The sequence below is a fragment of the Rosa rugosa genome, chromosome 2 (assembly GCF_958449725.1).
Source record: "Rosa rugosa chromosome 2, drRosRugo1.1, whole genome shotgun sequence".
Taxonomy (NCBI): Eukaryota; Viridiplantae; Streptophyta; class Magnoliopsida; order Rosales; family Rosaceae; genus Rosa; species Rosa rugosa.
Genome location: NC_084821.1, coordinates 21,712,079 through 21,730,716, shown reverse-complemented (window position 1 = coordinate 21,730,716; position 18,638 = coordinate 21,712,079). Strand labels below are relative to the sequence as shown.

General features: G+C 41.2%; 2 protein-coding genes and 1 long non-coding RNA gene across 3 annotated transcripts; 2 read left to right on the top strand and 1 right to left on the bottom strand.

The window, feature by feature from the left end:
- Window positions 1-958: 958 nt before the first annotated feature.
- LOC133730544 (YTH domain-containing protein ECT2-like) lies at window positions 959-3,005 on the top strand. Its single transcript, XM_062158116.1, has 5 exons — window positions 959-1,059; window positions 1,678-1,754; window positions 1,880-2,036; window positions 2,145-2,215; window positions 2,892-3,005. The coding sequence occupies exons 1-5, from the start codon at window positions 978-980 to the stop codon at window positions 3,003-3,005; spliced, it is 501 nt and encodes a 166-aa protein (XP_062014100.1). The 5' UTR covers window positions 959-977.
- An 857-nt stretch (window positions 3,006-3,862) lies between these two features.
- LOC133728079 (uncharacterized) lies at window positions 3,863-4,447 on the bottom strand. The gene is made up of 4 exons (XR_009855605.1): window positions 4,354-4,447; window positions 4,155-4,265; window positions 4,009-4,071; window positions 3,863-3,888 (listed from the first exon to the last, which is right to left on the bottom strand). It is a non-coding gene; the product is annotated as an uncharacterized LOC133728079 (long non-coding RNA).
- Window positions 4,448-10,286: 5,839 nt separating this feature from the next.
- Window positions 10,287-11,253, top strand: LOC133731529 (uncharacterized). The gene is made up of 4 exons (XM_062158893.1): window positions 10,287-10,385; window positions 10,472-10,541; window positions 10,807-10,905; window positions 10,992-11,253. The coding sequence occupies exons 1-4, from the start codon at window positions 10,294-10,296 to the stop codon at window positions 11,085-11,087; spliced, it is 357 nt and encodes a 118-aa protein (XP_062014877.1). The 5' UTR covers window positions 10,287-10,293; the 3' UTR covers window positions 11,088-11,253.
- Window positions 11,254-18,638: the final 7,385 nt, after the last annotated feature.

The following is an 18,638-nucleotide window of genomic DNA, read 5'->3' as shown; positions in this document are numbered from 1 at the left end:
AGCTAACAAGTTCACGGTAAATGAGATGTTCGGTCTTGTGCATTAAGCTAAGTACAATAATGCGCCTATTATACTTAAGTAAGACACTTCTGCCTCTAGCACATCTTCACTACTAGAATTTTGTTAATAGACATCACATCATTTAAATCGCTTGGAATTGCACGTGATGTAAAAAAGTAAGTTAATATTAGTTTTGAAAATTACTGATTTAAATGTATATTATTACCATTGGTTCTTAAAATGACCGGTGTTATAAATTTTGTTCTAAAATTTGCAGGAACCTGTTTTTGTGAAGCGGCTAAGTCTTTTGAAGATTAAAACAAGGCGGGGAACAAAAATTTCTAAGTTTCACACTTGCATTATTTTTCTCACTTTGAACGACAAACCCTAACCTCACTTCTTCATCCATTCTCAACCCGACCCCAAACTCGACCTCCTCCTCTATTCTCTAGCTCAGACCCCGACCCCAGCCTCCTCCACCTTTCTCCGCCTCGGCCTCCGCCTTCGACCCCGACCCCGACCCCAACCTCCTCCTCCTCCTTTCTCCTCCACCGACCTATCCTTCGACGTCGATTGTAACCTACGAGTGAAGGAGGCTGTAATCCGCGTCTACTTCTGCCTCCTTTTTTCGTCCTTTTTCTCACAAGCTTTACCCTAATCCTTTTGTACGATCTCAACCTCTATGGCCCCAAACGAGGACGTTTTGGTTGAAGAAAGAATTGCAAATAGTCCAGAGCCCATGAAGGATTGAAATCTGGTGGTTGGTTTGGTGTTAGTTGTTGGACTGCTTCTTAGCCTTTAAGTCTGAAAATAGAGTTTGCTTGTCAAATTTCCTTTCTTTATCGACCTTTTGTTTTTGAGTTTTAGTGTATCTTTAGTATGAATTGATTTGTTGCTTTTGTTTTTCTGGGGATTTCTCTCTATGAGTTGCAAATTTATATCTTTTGCGAGTCTTTTGTGCAGGAGACTGTCACTCTATGTTACCAGGCGCCGGAGGTTTTGCTTGGGTCCACAGATTACTCAACTCGGCAGACATTTGGGCCGTCAGCAGCATCTTCGGTACTTTCAATTTCCATTCATACTTTCTTAATTCACAGCATAGCCACCGTTGCTCCTCCTGCATATCGTATCCTTATCTATTTTAACCATATCAATATACTTTGATTTCGCTTTCTTCTTATCTCACTTTGCTCTGCTTCGATCTGTTTATTCCTGATTGGTTTGCCATCAAATTTGATCTTCTCTGACTTTGTTGCTATTGCTTTGTTCTCAACACATAGATCGCTCTATAGGTTTTACTTTTAGATGATTTGTATTGGTGTTTGCGTTTCTAGGCTTGATTTGTGGTTGTGAACAACTTGTCTGGGAAGTTATGGCTATCGATTTGGCATTTGTTTGTGCAGCTCTTTTAGTTTTGCATAATTTCTGCTTAATTGAAGTCCTCTGATACATGGAACTTGACAATTTTGTTCTTCCAAGTGTTTTTTCCATAATCGGTTGATGGAGTGATTGAATTTGACTACTGGATGCTTACCCATTTGTAATTTCAGTTCAGGTCAATACTGTTGTGTTGGTTTGTTAGTTTTGTATGCTTATGATTACAAGATATTGCAGTTTAACTCCTTTAAATTCGATGTAGACCGATTTTTATGTTTCCTTCACTCTTGATTACTTTAGAAGCAGTAGATTTGCTTCAGAAATTGTCATTAGATTCGCAGACCAAGACCCTGGAAATTCCAGAGCCTACAAAGAAGGTATTGTACATGTTTTAGTTGTTATCACATCCAATTGTTTTTGCTCAAGTAAAGTGGAGCATGAAACAGTATTCTTCAAAATCAAAGTTGATGATCAGACGTGTTAATTACTTTTTTCTATGCAGCCTTCTGTTAACCAATATGGGTCTATTGATTCTGGCAATGCTGCAAATGGTCAGATCCAATTTGATCTCTCTGTGACTCCAATGTCGACTGATTTCATGGATCAATCTTTCTCCTATCTCCCAAATGGTTATCCATCAACAGCCTATTACTATGGAGGTAAGTTGACTGGCAAAATTTCTACTTGAGATCTATTTTCGGTGGATTATCAATTTGTTTTTGAAATTATTGACATGACATGGATGGTCCGTTTCCTGTATTTTTTAGGCTATGATGGGACTGGCGACTGGGATGAGTACTGGAGATATATGAATCCAGAGGGAGTAGATATGACTTCCGTAAGGGCAACTCCAATCGTGGGTTCTATTTGGGGGTGCTATTCTCATTTTAGCACTCCCTTATTACACTATTCATCTCTCACAAATTCTCATCTCCAACAATGAGGTGCTATATGAGGGTGCTATTTTCACTATTCTTGATTAAAATAGTTTATGAGTATAATAGTTTAAGAATAAGAGCCGTTGATCATTTTTTTCTCCTCCAATCTGAGCCCTCGGATTAAATATATAACTTGTAGGCGAGGCCCAGCAACTCAGCTGACTTGTAGGCGTGACCTTCCTCCAACGCACCACGCGCGCGTCTTCCTTTCTTCTCCCTCCTGCCTAGCGCGTTGGCTGCCTTCTCCCCTTCTGGCGCGTTGCGTCCTCACTTGGGCTGACAGAGCCCGTGTTGTGGCCCCAGTGCACAGTGCACAGGTCTTGGAACTGAATAAGTCTCATATATGAGACTTGGGATGAGCCCAAGTCCTATAAAACTAGTTTTAGCACCCCCTAAAAAGGCCTGTTGGAGAACAAAAGTCCTATAATTGTCCAAGTTCTGGTATAGGGCCTCATGGTTGGAGTTGCCCTTAAGTTCTTCTTTTATTGTATTGGGTATTGTTCTCCTGGTGATTGCTCTCCTTTTGGGTCTCACATCAATTATTTACTAATTTGTAACTTTATTGTGTCCTTTTAGGGGGTTTATGGAGATAACGGGTCTCTTATGTACCACCATGGTTATGGGTATGCACTGTATGGGCCTTATTCACCAGCAGCTTCCCCTGTCCCATCTATGGGAAATGATGGTTAGATGCCCCACTTTTTTCAGATGGTCAGCATAGACCTGTAGCAAATACGTACACCCATTAATTACTTCTTCAAACTCGAATGGCAATAGAATTCCATCTTTGAGGAATCAGAACTACCGTCCAAATTCTCACTTCATGGTATGGTTGAAAAATAAGCAAAATAAGGTGTATAAACATAATCTTGTTTCTTTTCCTGTGGTTGAGGTGTAGCGTGACTTTGATATCGGCTACTACTCAGTTGTCTAATTGAATTAACTAGTGGAAATGTCAACCTAATTGGGTTACCTTGTTTCCTTGGTCCCAATAGAAACCTCTAATCTTTTGATGTGAAAACATATAAGGTTAGGCCAGGGAATCCTATTGGAGGTTCTAGCCAATGAAATATTGTTAGTATTCTTAAAAGGCTAGTAAATGATCTGTACTGATTCATCATGTATCAACCCAACTGGTTTATATTGTTTCCTTGGTCCCATCAGAAACCTCAAATTGGTTTATGTGTGTACATACCTCCACTAATATGGAGGATTTGCTACATCAACAAGCATTAGTAACACCCTTTTAGTGGGCCCACAAGCCATGGTAGGGCCCGACCACGATATACATCTCGTACCTCGACACTCAAGCTACCCCATTGTAATCGGAAGTCACCAATAGCTTACCGGGAAGCCACCTTCCCGGCCTTTCCAAGATGCCTCCATGATAAGCTTTCTACACTAGAGTAGAGGTTTCTTGTCCCACATTGGAAAACATGTAAAGGAAGGAGACTCCTTCCCACTTACTCACATCCCATTACATCTCTTGTAATCCCCTTGGGCCGTAAGGCCCAAACACACTAGTTAAGCTTTCAAGTGGACGTAGTCTCCCACTCAGGACCATGCCAGTAACCTTAAAACAGTGTGACAGGTATAGTCAAATATGTGTATCATATAGTGAAATTATAGAAAGAAGTGACCCATACCAGAGATCCCAACAATAAAATAATGGTACATGAAGAAAGTTATGCACCTTCTCAGGGTGTGATTGGCTATATGCAAGGGCAAGGGTACTCCCCCAAGACCCACCAAAAACCTGAATGATCACAGTAAAGAAAATAATTTGTAATTAGATTTACTCATGAGTGTTTTTTTTTCAATTAGAAATGAAATGCTAACCTGCCATTCTGGAATTTCCAGGTGTTCTCTGAGCTTTTCAATGTCACTAATGAGATCCCATGTGGTGTTTTCTTCCAAGCAAGCATGTGGAGTACTTTTCGCTGAACCTCGCTGGAGATAAGGATATAGTTTTTTTGGTGAGATCGTAGGGGTAGTCAAAATGGATCTAATGACTTAGCATAAAGGTTGAAGAAGTAACCTGATCAAATAGGATGATTCTGTAAAACTCAGGATCAAAGAATCTTCGATTATTTGGGGAAGTTCCACCTCCTGGACCCCCACGAACCACTATACTTCTTGTGTCTCTCTCTCTCTCTTACTCTCTATCTTTAACGTTAATTAGACCCCTCGGTCACATACATTAACAATGTGAAAACATATAAGGTCAGGGGAGTCCTATTGGATGTTATTCTTAAAAAGCTAGTAAATGATTTGTACCGGTTCATCATGTATATCTAATTTTTGTTCATGCCGTATGATGAACATGCTAAAGTTGCATGCTTTAGTTATTAGGTTTGCGCATTTCTATTCTGCTCTTGGCTCATCTTCTCTCCAGTATACTCAGGATTCTGATTTGGAGAAAAAAGAATCCTGGAAATAGCCTTGGATCGGAATATCCTGATGTTGAACTCTGTATGTTGATAATGCTGCAATGCAGCTTGTTCGTAATCCAAAATAGGTTCGTCTTTAGTTCCATTCTAGTTATCCGTCTTTAATTTATTCTAGGACCAAAATATGGATGAGTAGAGCAAAATTCTAAAGTATTGGGATGCTTCCATCTACGAGTCTTGGAGAATCAGTTAGGCAACTTTGTCTTTCAATGGTTCAAATTTAGCTCTATGTGTTCAACTGTATGAGGAATTTGTTTTTCTTGGTAGGACTTTCTAGCCTTTATCCTTTTGTTTTGAGGTATGTTTGGATTCCTTTTGATCTGAATACATTATAATTCCCATTGGCTCAAGGTCCTGGACTTTTTGAACCTATACATGGTTCTGCTCCTGCATGTACATTTTCAGTTTCTCGTGTTTTCTTTTATTTGTTCTTTTTCATTGGTAGGTGCACATGATCAAAATCCAATATATTATAATGCTCTTGTGTGAAACGCAAACATATGACATTGATTACTTGTTGGAATTTTGTTTCCCATTCCTCTAGTTACCTACAAGTAGCTTAACACCAAGGTATGACATATGATTCACATACACGCGCACGCACACACATATAATGTGTGTGAGTATGTGGATTTGTTCCCGTCTAAATATATGGATTCTCTTACATTGCTGTCTTTCACTTGCAGCTGCAGTATTGGTGAAGGAGGTATTGCCCTTGAAGCTGTACATGGATCGACACCTGATATTGCTAGAAAGGTGAACATTCTTGAACATTAATGTGAAGTTCAATCTCTTACTATTTAGCAGTCATGTATCCCATTGTTAGTAGTATTTAGTAAAGTTTGATGTTTTGTCCTTAAGAGGTTTAACATATATTAATCACATTCATATGTTTAAGGTCGATCTGGTGAACCAGAAAGAAGCAACCTAGTATCCTAAATTAAAAGTCAACGTGGTTAATGAATGGGAGTTTTTTTTTTTTTTTTGGGAAATTATTATAGAAATGTGGCTACCCTTAGATGGTTGCAAAATTGTTTTCTACTTGACAAGGTATATGCATTATATTATGAAGAACATTTTGGTTTAATTAAATATTAGCTGTTTACCCAATGATTGAGACTTATATGTTGTTTTATACATTTCTAGTGGGTGGTAAAGACGCGCAAATCATATAGCCAAAAAGAAATTGACGAGGTGCGCATTGAAGTGGCTGATTATTTACAGAGTTTGGTGTAAGACTTTTGGCTACCAACATGATTTTGGGTAAAGCTAGTTTTTGCTTGGAAGCAAAGTTTGGTGTAGAACTTTTGTAATTGGTTGCTAATTAATATGTTTATAGGCTAGCCTTTGTAAGTTTTGGGGTTTTATTTTGTGAATTATGAATTAAGTTGAGAAAATGAATGGAAAGCTGTTGAGTCACAAATTACTTATGCAATTGTGCCCCATAATTATGAAAATTGATTTGTCCTCCATGCTATTTTACCCTTTTTAATCCATTTCATTTTATTTGTAGGAAACCTTGCATTGAGAATAAAATGACTATATGAGGCTTGAAATGCGGAGATTTGAAGCTAGAGGAAGAAGATACGGAGATTGGAAGAAAATTGCAAATCGACTTTTCCGGCGATTTTTCCAGTGAACTTTTCCGGCGACTTTTCAGGCAAACTTTTCCAGCGAGCCGCCACTCATGGAGGGTCCTTTCTCTAGCAAAGGAGGACCATGGTTGTGAGAATCTCCCATCACTTGAAATTCAAATATCTTCCTACACCTTGTCCTTTTGTCACATTGCCAATTTGGGACCATTTGGGGGACAATGGTGTAAGAGCATCTCTTGCACACTTTGGGACCAAAGATGACATACATAGCTGATCAAAGAGAGGCCAAAGACCAATACTTCAGCATTCTTGACTCCATTCAATCATCTTTATCCTATTTAAGATCCATTTTTCTCTAGAGAAAACACCACCATTTCCACCACTAAAACCACTATTTCCTCCACTACAACCTCTATTTCCTCCACCACTCAACACCACAACTCACCTTAGAGATTCTAAATTTCACTATTCTTACCAATATCAAGAGCTTGGAGCAAGAAGAAGGAGGTGACTACCACCACATCATGTTCATGGAGACCCATCTCCACCACCTCTTCCGGCATCATCAATAGTCACCGTTTACTCCCTATCTCTTTATGTATTTGATGTTTAATAGAATGTTGAAACTTGTGTATCTAGCTATGTGTGAGTAGTGAACTAGTTGGGGCTAGGGTTGAAAGCCCTAGCCAACCTTGCTTATATTGATGCTTTTGTTTATAAATTGATGCAAATTCATGTTGTCATTCTCACATGCTAAGTCAATAGTTGAATGCATTACTTAGACCTAATCAATTTGAGTTATGTGTTTGCCATGACATGAAGTTTTTCCTAGAGATTGATTACCTTTAGGGAAAAAGGGAGCATGAAAGCACACCATGTGTGCATGTGAGGGTAGTGAGCTAAAATCACCTAGAGATAGGATTGGTTTGCTTGCTTGGTTACCTAAACTCTAAACTTTATGCATTTAGGGGCAAAGGATTGAGACCTATCCTGTAATTGAATTTGTCTCTAGGTAGTTAGCTCTAGACTTATCCCGTTAGAGTTAATAAAATGAAAGGGGTTTAAGCCTTAGTAGTCGTATCCGGATGCTAAGAGGGTAGTTGTACAATTAGCTTTGCATCATTCATATTCAATTGCTTTAATGCTTGCAAGAGAGGCAAAAGGTGAAACCCGAAGCCCTAACTCCCATCCATTTGATAACAACTGGTTTAGTTTAGCTTAGTTTATATTACTTGCTTTCATTGTTTCAATTTGAATAGAAGCCAATCTCAAAATCAAAATCAAATCTCTACACACACCATCTTGCACATACTCACCATGAACTTTGGTTCACTTTTGAGCCTTTGTTTGTGATTGTACATTTGCATATTCTTCTAGTTTTTCCTTAGGTTTTCCCTAGCTAGGAAAGGATTTACCAATCATTGTGGGTTCGACATCCTTACTTAATCCCCTATTCTATAACTTGTACCTCTTGCACTTGAAGGTGGCTTCAATGCTAACAAAAGCCTCAATTTTTGGATGATGAGAAATGTATTTCTTTTCCCAACAGCAGCTACATGATCACTTTGCACATCATGCTTGACAAAATGAAGCGATGTATATAAAAGCATAACAAAACAGTAATGCCTAGGAAAACGATGTCAATTGAGAGATTAGAAATCAATACCAAAATAAAAATCGATGTCTCATGATTACCAACATATCGAAATGTGCCCACAAAATTGATGTATCTAAAACCAATGCACATCGATTTCTAAACACGAAAACGTAATCTATTGTCAACATACAAATCACTTACTATAAAGTAAACCGATTTACCATGAAACACAAAACATCGGTTTTAAAAACCTGAAGTGATGTCTACGACGAAATAACACATCAGTTCATATGAAAATAAGCGATGTACATAAAGCCAGTAAACATCGTTTTACATAAATAAAAACGATGTCCCGTGTAAAAGAACACATCATTCTTAATAAAGTAACCGATGTTGCCTAAAGGCACATACTTTGTTCTTAGGAAAATAAGGTGGCAAGATGCACGTAAAAATGGCCAAGAACAAACAATAGTTTTTTAACACTGATGTCTAGAAGAGTATTAGACATCATTTCTAAAATTGTAATCGATTTAAATGTTCACTTAGGTATTGTTCGACATATACTTTATTAAGTATAAAATGTGAAAATATGAAGAATTAAATATAGTTAACATACAAAATTATGTTTATTATAACGATTATACATCGATTTGTGTTTTAGAAGCGATGTTGGTTGTTATCCGGGACATCGGTTGTTGACCGATGTCTGATTTTCTTTATCTTTTACATCACCCATTAAGACATCAGTCGGATTTAAGTTTTACATCGGTTCTAGACTGATGTCTATTAACATAATTCTAGTAGTGTAGGTTGCCAAATTCTTGCTCAAAGTTTTTGGATTTTAAGCTCTGCCAGAAATATCAGTCGACTTTGGAGTCCTAGAGTTCTGACCTCGTGAGAGCATAAGTTCTGATACTTTGTGGGATTGTAGGTCTATATGTCTAGTGTTTCCCTGTAAAAGGGTTTTGCATTTGGAGTTCTAAATCTTCTGGAATATTGGTTGGAATGCTGAACAGAAATTATTACTGTAGATTGACTTTGGAAGACCATAGTTCTTAAACCAGTGGGAATATGGAGTTGAAAATTTGCAGAAACTTAGACATACATGTCTCACATATGCCTGAAAAACAGTTTTTAATTTCGTGCCGTATAGCTTCCACAATGGCAAACCAAGTACACCAATATCAGAATCAGCTTTCTGCAGAATCTGCATAATAGAACACTGAATTTGCAGGTCTATAGTTTTTTACTCTGATTTAATTGGACTGTAAAATTTTATATAAAAAGGGGGAAGTGTGTCTAGTTTTTGTTACAACGATTTGACCCTTTTTAATCTTCTGGATTTGGAGAAACAACTGTTTGAGCGACTATAGGTCAGCAGCAGTTTGCAGACCAGCTTAGGAACTTTCACAAGCTACCATTTTTAACTCAGTGGGTGGCCAACATTATATGGATTGAAAGCTATGAGTGTATTTTCTATTTTAGTAGAATCACTCTTACGTACGTTTTTATCTCAACTTGTGAGGCATTTGAAGAAGGAATGCCTTGAGATTTGTATATCTTTAGAGATGATATTATTCACTTAATGGAGATGCAATGGCTCAGCTCAAACTGCATAGTGGCTTACATGAGGTAGTTTTTCTTCTTTAATTTAGTTTTATATTACAACTATTTACAATTAATAAGCCAAGTATATCCTTGTTATCGATTCACTTCCTAGATTTGTTATCCTGTTGATGTTGACCAGGACTAGAGTAATTATGATTTCTGTGCTTCTATACTAGAAACCAGTAGTACAATAATTGCTAGCTATAGTTGCCAACGTCAAAACTTGCTACCTAGTTTCCTATCTTACTTAGCTGTTAGTAAATATCAAGTAAAAGACAATTATTTATTTTAAAATTAAGGTATCAATCTCTTAAGGAACAATACATACAGTATGGAGCTTTAAGAAAGATCATTGAAGCAAAGAGGACATTGTATTTGACGCAGTTCTAATGAATAATGACTTTGTGTATTCTAGATTTTTGACGCAGTTCTAATGAACCTATATGAGGTTCTTGAGAAATCTGACATGGTTGATACATTTGGGTTCGTGGATCCTGCACAGGTCGTCTCTATTGGGGTATCAGATTCAAAGAATGTAGTGAACAATTTAGTAGAACGGATGCAACAAGGAAAGTCTCTGATCGCATATTCTTGGTTCCTTACAATCCCAGGTGATTTAGTACATATAATATTTTTCAAATGCATCAGCAAATGGCATTAGTGTGTGTATATGTCATGAATAAAATTCACTCTTAAGAATATATTGTTGGATATTCAGTGACCATTGGATGTTGACTATAATAAATGAAGAAAAAGACATTGTCTACATTGTGGACTCTTTGGAAAGACAATACCTCGAGTGGATGGAAACTGTGAACAAGTAAGTTTATTTATAATGCTTTATGTATATTGAAATAGAATTTTTAACCATTTTTTATGCTAATTTGAATTTCTTTTTTTATGAAGTGCAATCAAATTATTTAATGGAATTACGGGTAGACATGGCAAAAAAGCATCACGATGGATAAATCTCTCGGTATGTAATATTCAGTACTTCTTCACTATAAATAAGATCCATTGTTATATGGATTTATGTCCACAAGTTTAAATAGAAAAAGGCACAAGTTGGATTAGCTACACTACTAATGCTACTACAGCTATGAGGAATCGATAGAGGGCTAGGAAATTGGCTTTCAAAAGCCTTATCATTGGTTCTGTCTTTTTTTTTTTTTTGGTTTGTTATCATTGGTTCTGTTATAAACTATAAGTTGATCGGTTCTTGACATTCACACTTACAATAGGGTGCACCAAAACAAGTGGGCAGTGGTGAATGTGGTTACTATGTCATGAGATACATGAAGGAACTGATTGAGGATCCAATGCTTTCTTTTGCACATAAGGTAAGCATTTCACTTTAAGTAATAATTTATTTAAAGTTATGTTGTATATACATTGTGTTGTAAGATATGTTTGCATAATTATGTAGTGGAGTAGGAAGTTGAAGAGAACCAGCTACTCACAAGAGCAAGTTGATGAGGTGCGGGTTGAATGGAGTGAGTTTGTTACAAGGAAATACTTGTAGACGTTTATGATGAAGCGTGATATTTGTAGTGCTGCTTTTTATGGAACAAGTCGTCTTTGTTGATCGTTTGTTAAGTTGGACAGAATTATTTAAGTTTCATTGTTTAATATGTAGTAGTACTTAAGTAGTTTACTTATTGTAGAGCATGATATTTTAACTTTTGGTTTATGAAATATATATTGGTTAATAATTTTTTGGTATTTCTCTATCATGTGAGTAATGAGAAGAGCATCCATTATTATGTGAATGGATTTATTCATTTGAATAATATAAAAATTGATATTGAATATAACCTCTGCAGACAATTTGTTTTTAAAGAAACTGATCTATTGTACTAACTACTAAAAATTAGATGTCAAAAGTTTGTACAACATCAGTTTTAGAGTCACTTTGATATGTAGTTTGATTAATTTTGCTACTATTAGACAGTAAATAGAACTATAAATCAATTAACTACAAAGAAAAACTCTACTTACTGATGTTGATACCAAATGAGACATCAGAAGTTTTGGTTTAGACATCGAAATATTTTAATTGTAAAGCTTTTTGGCATATGTGCAACATCAGTTACTCTCGAAATTTTGATGTCTGTGTATTTTATGGACATCAGCTTTCCACCGATGTCTAAGACTACTATAATAGACATCACTTAACGAGACATCGGTTGCTAAATGAAAAAGACATCAGTTTTGAACCGATGTGTATCAACTGACATGTAGTAGTGCATCGTAGTCGATTCTAGGGCGTTTCTTGAGAAGCCTTGCACCATAAGGCGAGATTACCATATCTTTTTCTCATCATGCTTTCTAACGAAGACCCATTAGTCAATAGGTTTAATTTATGTTAGGAGGTGTTAGCATCACTGGCTCGAAAACCTTCCTCTTCGCTAGAGAATCCAACTTAACTTCGATCATATATTTCCATTTAGGCCAATTTTCTCTACGTTGGCATTCATTCATCAACGGAGCGTGGTTCGATATCATCTGACTCAACAAACTCATGCACTATGGAATGTGCGAATACATCATCAATCATGATGGAGTTTCTATCCCACGTCTCATGTACACTAGTGTAATTTTCAAAGAGCTCTATATTCTCAGGAATAGGTTCTGATTTTGAGGTGTCCCCCAACGATAACCGTAATTCGAAAGATTCTCATGAGACGGATTTTGAGTATTGATGATCTAAGGATTGGGTTGTGCCAAAGTATCCTTCGAACTCACGGGCCTCCCACGCATCCTAGCTGGGGCTATGGCTTGTAACACCAGAGTGCCACTCTCTATGGCGTTGGAACCATGCCTACCTCCATGTAGGGTGGCGATTACGTCCTCTCGTAGGGACGTCCATCCTTGCAGACATATTTGCAACAGATATGTATGATCTCATCACTTTAACAGGGATCGAGATGAGACATAGTGGGGATAGACCACTACAATTCCTGTCGTTCCTGTTGAACATCTGTGTTTTTATCTCCCCCTAACGACGGGAAGACTATCTCATCAAAGTGACAATCTGCAAAGCTAGCGGTAGGGAGATAGCCTAGCAAGGGCATTAAGTGGCGGACGATTGTTGGTGTCTCAAACCCAACGTAGTTGCTCATTCGTCTGTAAGGACCCATCATAGTGCGCTGTGGCGACGTAATTGGCACATAAATGGCACACTCAAATATGCATAAGTACGATACTAATACCCAGTCACTAGCTGTAATGCAGAGAGAGATTGAGTGGCGGTGGGTTGTAGACGAATTAGCATAGCTGCATGCGATATTGCCTCACCCCAAGCAGATAAGGAGATTGGTGCGTATTACCAATGTTCAGACTACCATCGTAGTCATTTCTGCGAGATCATTTGGGTGTGTACATGGGAATATGATGTCCATCATTAGTCTCATTGCAATAACCATCGAAAGTCTTTGATGTAAACTCTCTAGCATTATCAAGTCCAATTGATTGAATAGGATGATCCGGGGAGTGAGCCCGTTGTCATATGTTATGTTCTAGGAGTGTAGCATAAGCAGCATTACAAGTGGACAATGACACAACATGTGATCAGCGTGTTTGCGTGTCAACCAACAACATGAGATATTTAAATGTCCACAAGTTGGTTGAATCAGTCCACAGGATCCCCATGGATTCTATGTAAGAACAGAATGAGTGTTTTCATATCCTTTGCATAGGACGGTCTCAGTCTTAATTTCCCTAAGGAACGGCTTTATAAAATGAGCGAGAGGCCTTAGAAGCAACCAATGAGAATTTTGGTTGGGCCTAAGCGTCTGAAACGCTATTTGAAGCAAAGTTGGTGATTGCAGCATCACCTAGGGCGCCATCACCATGATGGACGCCATCCATGGCATCATGGATAGGGACTGTGCCAGCCCTAGGCTTGTGGTGGATGGCGGCGGCGCCATAGGCAGCAGCGACTGTCATACTTAGTCCAGGAATCAACCTTTGATTTGTGCTTCGTTTCGCTCGAAAGAATGGATGTCCATGTGAAGTCTTTAGTAGACGGATCATCATATCATGACTAGAATGACCTATCCTGTCGTGACAAAGCCAATATGTTCTAAATTCAAGAGATCTTATCTCATGACTTTATTGGATTTAATAGCTCGAATAGTGACATAGAGTCCACTAGAGAGACACATAAACTTCTTTAAGATGCGTCTTTGTTCGCAATCATTAGAGGTATTGCAAAGGAACTCATTTTCGTTCTCTACATGTGTTTTCGCATGGAATCCATTGGCTCAAATAGCTCAATAGGGTTCGATTCTCCCTAGGAGCGTAGAGAGTTTCTGTGATGGTAATCAAGGTGCCATTAGGCAAGCGGAATTTGGGCCATTCCATATCCTTGAACTAATACTAATGGTCCAACCATCATAGTCACAAAGTAATATGCTCAGAATCAAAATGGAGTCATAATGAAAAGAACTCAAAATTTTGTTCATAAGCCAACGGAGTACATCATTGTCTCTTAACCATTAAGAGAGTCTAATCCAAATGCTAGCTAATGCAAAACAAAGGTTGTAGATACCTCTACTAGCAAGGCTAGTTTGCTATCTCACCAAGCATAATTAACACCCTCTTTGGGACACCCACAATCCATGGTGAGGCCCAACCGAGACTTGCATCTTGTAGCCCTATGTTCAAGCTACGCTACGGTATCCGGAAGTCGCAAATCCGTCGCCGGGAAGCCACCTTTCCGGCCTTGCCAAGTTGCCTCCATAATAGGCATTTCTAGACTAGAATAGTGGTTTGTTGTCCCACATCTAAGAAAATGTAAAGGAAGAGCACTCCTTCACCTATAAAAGGAATGCCTCCTCCCACTTAAACACCATCCCATTACATCTTTTGTAATCCCTTTGGGCCGCAAGGCTCGAACATACTAGTGTAACATTCAAGTGAAGCTAACTAGAGATCCCACGGATCACTAACGTTAACATTGGCGCCGTTTGTGGGAAGCCAACACAAAGGCTTCGTCACTTACCATTGAGTTAAGTCATATTAACCGAGCTCAAAATAATTTCTTTCTTTGAGTTATATAATTGAAATTATTAGCGGTAACTTGTGCCATCGGGGCCGGTCAACGCCCAACATGACTGGTCAACGCCGGTCAACATGTGGTCAACGCCCAAGGAGTGGTCAAAACTTGCAGAAACTACTCAAAACACCAACATATGGGCCGGTCAGTGCTTGGTCAACGCCCGGCGGAGTCGGTCAACGCCTGTAAGTAAAGTCAACGCCGAACAAAGCTTGATCAACTTTTGGTCAACGCTGGTCAATTCTGGTCAACGCCAGCTAAAAATGTCAACGCTGACCTACCCAAAAAAAAAAAAAAATTTGGGCGCCAAATTTCTCTGGGCACCCAGACATCTTTTCTGGACACCCTTCTTCTTCTTCGCTGCGTTTTCTCCGGTCAGCCCCGCTGCAGACACTGCCTCCGCTGAGCTCACAACCACCGCTGACCACCAATTCCTCCGCTGAGCTCAAGCACCGCCGAACCCGAGCTCCGCCGAACTCCGGGCCTGCTGCTAAGTTCCGCCGGCCTTCTTCCTCCGCTGAGCTCCAAGCACCAGGCTTCCTCCTCCAGCGAGCCTCTCCGCCGGACAACCCACTAGCTCCGCCGAACTTCATCTCCGCTGAGCAGTTTCGTCAAGTCCTCTGGACGCACCAGCGAGTCCAGCGGTGACGTGGACCACTAGCAATACCCAGCAGTCGTCTTCCGCCAACGACCACCTCTCGCTCCTGCGACTCGCAGGCTCATGCCCCAGCTGTCATCTCTCCGCCACCACTAGTTCCGATGAACAACTCCTCCGCCAAGCTTCCGTCGGCGGCACCGCCCAACTACAATCAGCACCTCTAGCTTCAGCAGCAGCCACCGCTAGCCAAGAGCCTTTCCGCTGACCAGGCCTAGCGGCCATCCTCCGCCCAAAGAGGCTAACAACCATCACCACTTCGCTCAGTGGGGCTAGCAGCACCTACAAAGGCACAGCTAATCTGATCGCTCCGCCATCCGTCGCCGCTAGCCAGAACTCCGCTCCGCCAACTCGCATTCCGCCACTGGACTCTTCCGCCAGTGCACCCATCAGCGGTCACTGGTCACCTATCACGGCCGCTACATCATAGCGGCAATCCACTGCCAAGCATAAACAGCGCCACTGCCAGGCAACTGCAGCGCTTGCCAAGCAATCGCAATGCTCCCTCATCTTCCCTGCTTCTCCGCCCAAGATTCACCTGGGCTCAGCTCAGCTCCATCACGGCAACCAACAACGCCAGCTGAAAGCGAGTACTGCCAGCGCCAGCCCAAGCGCTTGATTGAACTCGAGGTTTTCTCACATGATCAATCTCCAGCTCAAAGATAAGCTTCATTGACTTTCACTGCCTTCTTAGTCATTTATAAACATAACTTACCACGTGCCACACGTGGCCATATACATGCTGTTGACATATAACTTCAAGCACTTGGCACACTTGTATATCACTATGGCATGCATAACTACGTACGCAGCTCACACGTATGTTTTGGACACCACCACCGCTGGCCACATTAAGTTAAGTTATGGGTTGCTTGGCGGTGTCTACAACCATCTTTGCTGCATGTGCATATACAAATACATAGTCAACCTCATGATATATGCATGTACCCCCACCGCCCAGGTGCCATTAAAATGTCATGCTTATTACCATACACGTAGGGGTATGGGTGCATATCCATATTATAACAAACATACACGTCACCGCTACGTAATATGTATGTAATATGGTTATCTCACTTGTGCTATATACATTTACACATAAATGATGTCGTCATTACAATGTTCCAATTATCATTGCACATAATGAGTTCGTTTAAACACAAATTCAAAATAGATATATATGCAACTTATTTGTCATCAACTACTACATTTGCTTCTACACTTTGCTTACAATTTTATCAAAGTACATATGCAAATTATTTATGTTGATTTTACAAATCTACATATTAATCATCTATTTTGTTTCGAGGAAATTCAACTATTTCTACCAAGCATTCAACCGCAACTACGAGTTGACGTAAATTACCGGAACACTTTATCCGCTAAAGCAATGGAGCGTCATGTTTGGACAACTCCAACATGATTTGGGTACTTACATCAATTCCAACTCCAACTCGCTTCAAATCGGCATAAGATAAGTAACTATATCTTATCTTTTACGCTCCTACAACTAGAGCTATTGTCATGCCTATGCCATGCTTTATATCTCAATGATCCTTAAGCATGTTAACAAAATACAACATGTTATTAGCAACTTTACTACAAGTACATGCTATACACATATGCCATGCTACTACTTAATTGCAACCCAATTAAATAAACATGGGACACTCAAACAAAATATTATTACTTGCTCTATGTGTTTGTCATTTTTTCATGCACATACAAACTTTACGAGTCTATGGTCTACGACCAACCGCCAAGCGGTAAGGCAACGCCTCATAATGACAATGACCGCTACGCGGCATTGCAGTCAAGTTTCTCCTCCGAGAAATAGTAAATGGACTAGTTAACATAGCCTACGGCAGCCATTGATCCGGCAGTTAACCCCGACGCTTGGGTACCAAAGATTGGGCTCGCTACCCAACACCCTCTGCTCCGCGTAGCTCCCCTCATCAAACAATTTTCTGACCATCCGGAGGTCTATAGCCAGGAGTGGGGGACTCCTCGCAGGGCCTAGAAGGGACCCACCCGAAAGGGCAAAAGCGTTCGCTCCAACCAATTCTAGATGGACGACGCACTCGCACTAATTATGCTTGATATACGGCACAAAGCTACGCTTTGGTATCAACCCGCAAGAACACCCTCCTTGACTGGGGACTTCGGGGACTTGTACATATAGCCCAGCATAATTACCAACGGTCACGCTCATGCCTCAAGGCATCACCTCGAGCTACCCGTTAATGCCTCAGCGGCACAACCACCGAGCTTTCACGCTCTCGCCTCAGCGGCAACCGCCGAGCTTTTCGTGCTTGTGCCTTAGCGGCACCCAGCACCGCCGAGCTTTTCGCGCTCGTGCCTCAGCGGCACCGCCGAGCTTTCGCGCTCGTGCCTCAGCTGCATCGCCGAACTTTTCGTGCTCGTGCCTCAGCGGTACTGCCTAGCTTTTCGTGCTCGTGCCTCAGCGGTACCGCCGAACTTTTCGCGCTCACGCCTTCGCGGCACCCACGAGCTTCTGCTCACAAGCATACCGCTCATGCCTTCGCGGCACCCTTGAGCTTCCGCTCATGCCTTCGCAGCACCCTTGAGCTTCCGCTCACGAGCATACCGCTCATGCCTTCGCGGTACCCTTGAGCTTCCGCTCACGAGCTTCCCGCTCATGCCTTCGCAGCACCCTTGAGCTTCCGCTCACGAGCTTCCCGCTCATGCCTTCCCGGCACCCTTGAGCTTCCGCTCATGCCTCCCCGGCAACCCTTGAGTTTCCGCTCATGCCTCCCCGGCAACCCCCGAGCTTCCCGCTCATGCCTTCCCAGCATCCCGAGCTTTCGCTCATGCCTTCCCGGCAACCCCCGAGCTTCCGCTCATGCCTTCCTGGCAACCCCCGAGCTTCCGCTCATGCCTCCCCGGCAACCCACGAGCTTCCCGCTCATACCTTCCCGGCATCCCGAGCTTTCGCTCATGCCTTCCCGGCAACCCCCGAGCTTCCACTCATGCCTTCCCGGCAACCCCCGAGCTTCCGCTCATGCCTTCCAGGCAACCCACGAGTTTCCGCTCATGCCTCCCCGGCAACCCTTGAGCTTCCGCTCATGCCTCCCCGACAACCCTTGAGTTTCCGCTCATGCCTCCCCGGCATCCCGAGCTTTCGCTCATGCCTTCCCGGCAACCCCCGAGCTTCCGCTCATGCCTCCCCAGCAACCCACGAGCTTCCCGCTCATGCCTTCCCGGCATCCCGAGCTTTCGCTCATGCCTTCCTGGCAACCTCCGAGCTTCCGCTCATGCCTCCCCGGCAACCCACGAGCTTCCCGCTTATGCCTTCCCGGCACCCCGAGCTTTCGCTCATGCCTTCCCGGCAACCCACG